At 54.3% G+C, this 2500-nt stretch overlaps 1 protein-coding gene across 2 annotated transcripts in view; it reads right to left on the minus strand.

The window, feature by feature from the left end:
* LOC139751452 (synaptotagmin-5-like) overlaps positions 1-2500 on the minus strand; it is a 95997-nt gene that overhangs the window by 61472 nt on the left and 32025 nt on the right. For both annotated transcript variants that reach the window (XM_071666871.1, XM_071666870.1), the window contains exon 3: positions 1-26. This exon is cut by the window's left edge and continues 104 nt beyond it. In XM_071666871.1, the coding sequence (XP_071522972.1) occupies positions 1-26 (26 nt within the window). The remainder of the gene's footprint in view (positions 27-2500) is intronic.

Raw genomic sequence — 2500 nt, forward strand, 5'->3', positions numbered from 1 at the left:
CGACCCCATGCTGTCAGGGTGTACATCTGCAACGAAGAGAAGTACTTACGTTAGTAACGCTGTACACCTTGGTAAGTACAGGGAGTACATTGGTGATGGGGAAGTACTTACGTTAGTAACGCTGTACACCTTGGTAAGTACAGGGAGTACATTGGTGATGGGGAAGTACTTACGTTAGTAACGCTGTACAGCTATGTAAGTACAGGGAGTACATAGGTGATGGGGAAGTACTTACGTTAGTAACGCTGTACAGCTTTGTAAGTACAGGGAGTACATAGGTGATGGGGAAGTACTTACGTTAGTAACGCTGTACAGCTTTGTAAGTACAGGGAGTACATAGATGATGGGGAAGTACTTAACGTTAGTAACGCTGTACACCTTGGTAAGTACAGGGAATACATAGGTGATGGGGAAGTACTTAACGTTAGTAACGCTGTAGAGGGGCTGGTAAGTACAGGGTGTACATAGGTGATGGGGAAGTACTTACGTTAGTAACGCTGTACACCTTGGTAAGTACAGGGAGTACATAGGTGATGGGGAAGTACTTAACGTTAGTGACGCTGTACAGGGGTTTGGTAAGTACAGGGAGTACATAGGTGATGGGGAAGTACTTAACGTTAGTAACGCTGTAGAGGGGTTGGTAAGTACAGGGTGTACATAGGTGATGGGGAAGTACTTAACGTTAGTAACGCTGTACAGCTTTGTAAATAAAGGGAGTACATCGGTGTTGGGGATGTACAGGGAGTACATCGGTGATGGGGAAATACAGGGAGTACATCGGCGCTGGGAAAGTACAGGGAGTACATCGGCGCTGGGGAAGTACAGGGAGTACATCGGCGCTGGGAAAGTACAGGGAGTACATCGGTGATGGGGAAGTACTAGACGTACATAAACCATCTTTACGTGATATTACAAAGAAAACGTGCGGTCGACCAATACGTCTAAGGCAAATTCAAATACGACATTTGTAACCCGTTACGTAATCTTCATTTGGGAGAAGGGGGGGGGGAATGGATGTTCAGGCGAGACCATTCTTCAGTACGGGGGAGGGAACATGTGGGCTACTGTGTGTGTGTGTGTGTGTGTGTGTGTGTGTGTGTGTGTGTGTGTGTGCGTGTGGGTGGGGGGGGGAGGAGTGAATTATGGTACAGTGACCTGTGACCTGTTGGGTACGGTACGACCCTTGAGCACGACGGTACGATCCTTGAGCACGACGGTACGGTCCTTGAGCACGACGGTACGACCCTTGAGCACGACGGTACGGTCCTTGAGCACGACGTTACTGTCCTTGAGCACGACGGTACGGTCCTTGAGTACGACGGTACGACCCTTGAGCACGACGGTACGATCCTTGAGCACGACGGTACGTGACCCTTGAGCACGACGGTACGTGACCCTCGAGCACGACGGTACGATCCTTGAGCACGACGGTACGTGATCCTTGAGCACGACGGTACGATCCTTGAGCACGACGGTACGACCCTTGAGCACGACGGTACGACCCTTGAGCACGACGGTATGACCCTTGAGCACGACGGTACGACCCTTGAGCACGACGGTACGATCCTTGAGTACGATGGTACGACCCTTGAGCACGACGGTACGACCCTCGAGCACGACGGTACGACCCTTGAGCACGACGGTACGACCCTTGAGCACGACGGTACGACCCTTGAGCACGACGGTACGACCCTTGAGCACGACGGTACGACCCTTGAGCACGACGGTACGATCCTTGAGCACGACGGTACGACCCTTGAGCACGACGGTACGACCCTTGAGCACGACGGTACGATCCTTGAGTACGATGGTTCGACCCTTGAGCACGACGGTACGATCCTTGAGCACGACGGTACGACCCTCGAGCACGACGGTACGACCCTTGAGCACGACGGTACGACCCTTGAGCACGACGGTACGATCCTTGAGCACGACGGTACGACCCTTGAGCACGACGGTACGACCCTTGAGCACGACGGTACGACCCTTGAGCACGACGGTACGACCCTTGAGCACGACGGTACGACCCTTGAGCACGACGGTACGACCCTCGAGCACGACGGTACGATCCTTGAGCACGACGGTACGAACCTTGAGCACGTCGGTACGACCCTTGAGCACGACGGTACGACCCTTGAGCACGACGGTACGACCCTTGAGCACGACGGTACGACCCTTGAGCACGACGGTACGACCCTTGAGCACGACGGTACGACCCTTGAGCACGACGGTACGACCCTCGAGCACGACGGTACGATCCTTGAGCACGACGGTACGAACCTTGAGCACGTCGGTACGACCCTTGAGCACGACGGTACGACCCTTGAGCACGACGGTACGACCCTTGAGCACGACGGTACGACCCTCGAGCACGACTTGCTAACCAGACCAGTAGAAACAGCGGAACGGGTCTGACACGCTGGACCGTTCCACCTGGGGGGATACAGAGGGACTGCTGGACCATGGTACAGTGGAAGGGTGGAGAGGGAGGTGGGTGGAG

The sequence above is a fragment of the Panulirus ornatus genome, chromosome 11 (genome assembly GCF_036320965.1).
Source record: "Panulirus ornatus isolate Po-2019 chromosome 11, ASM3632096v1, whole genome shotgun sequence".
NCBI classification, from domain to species: Eukaryota; Metazoa; Arthropoda; class Malacostraca; order Decapoda; family Palinuridae; genus Panulirus; species Panulirus ornatus.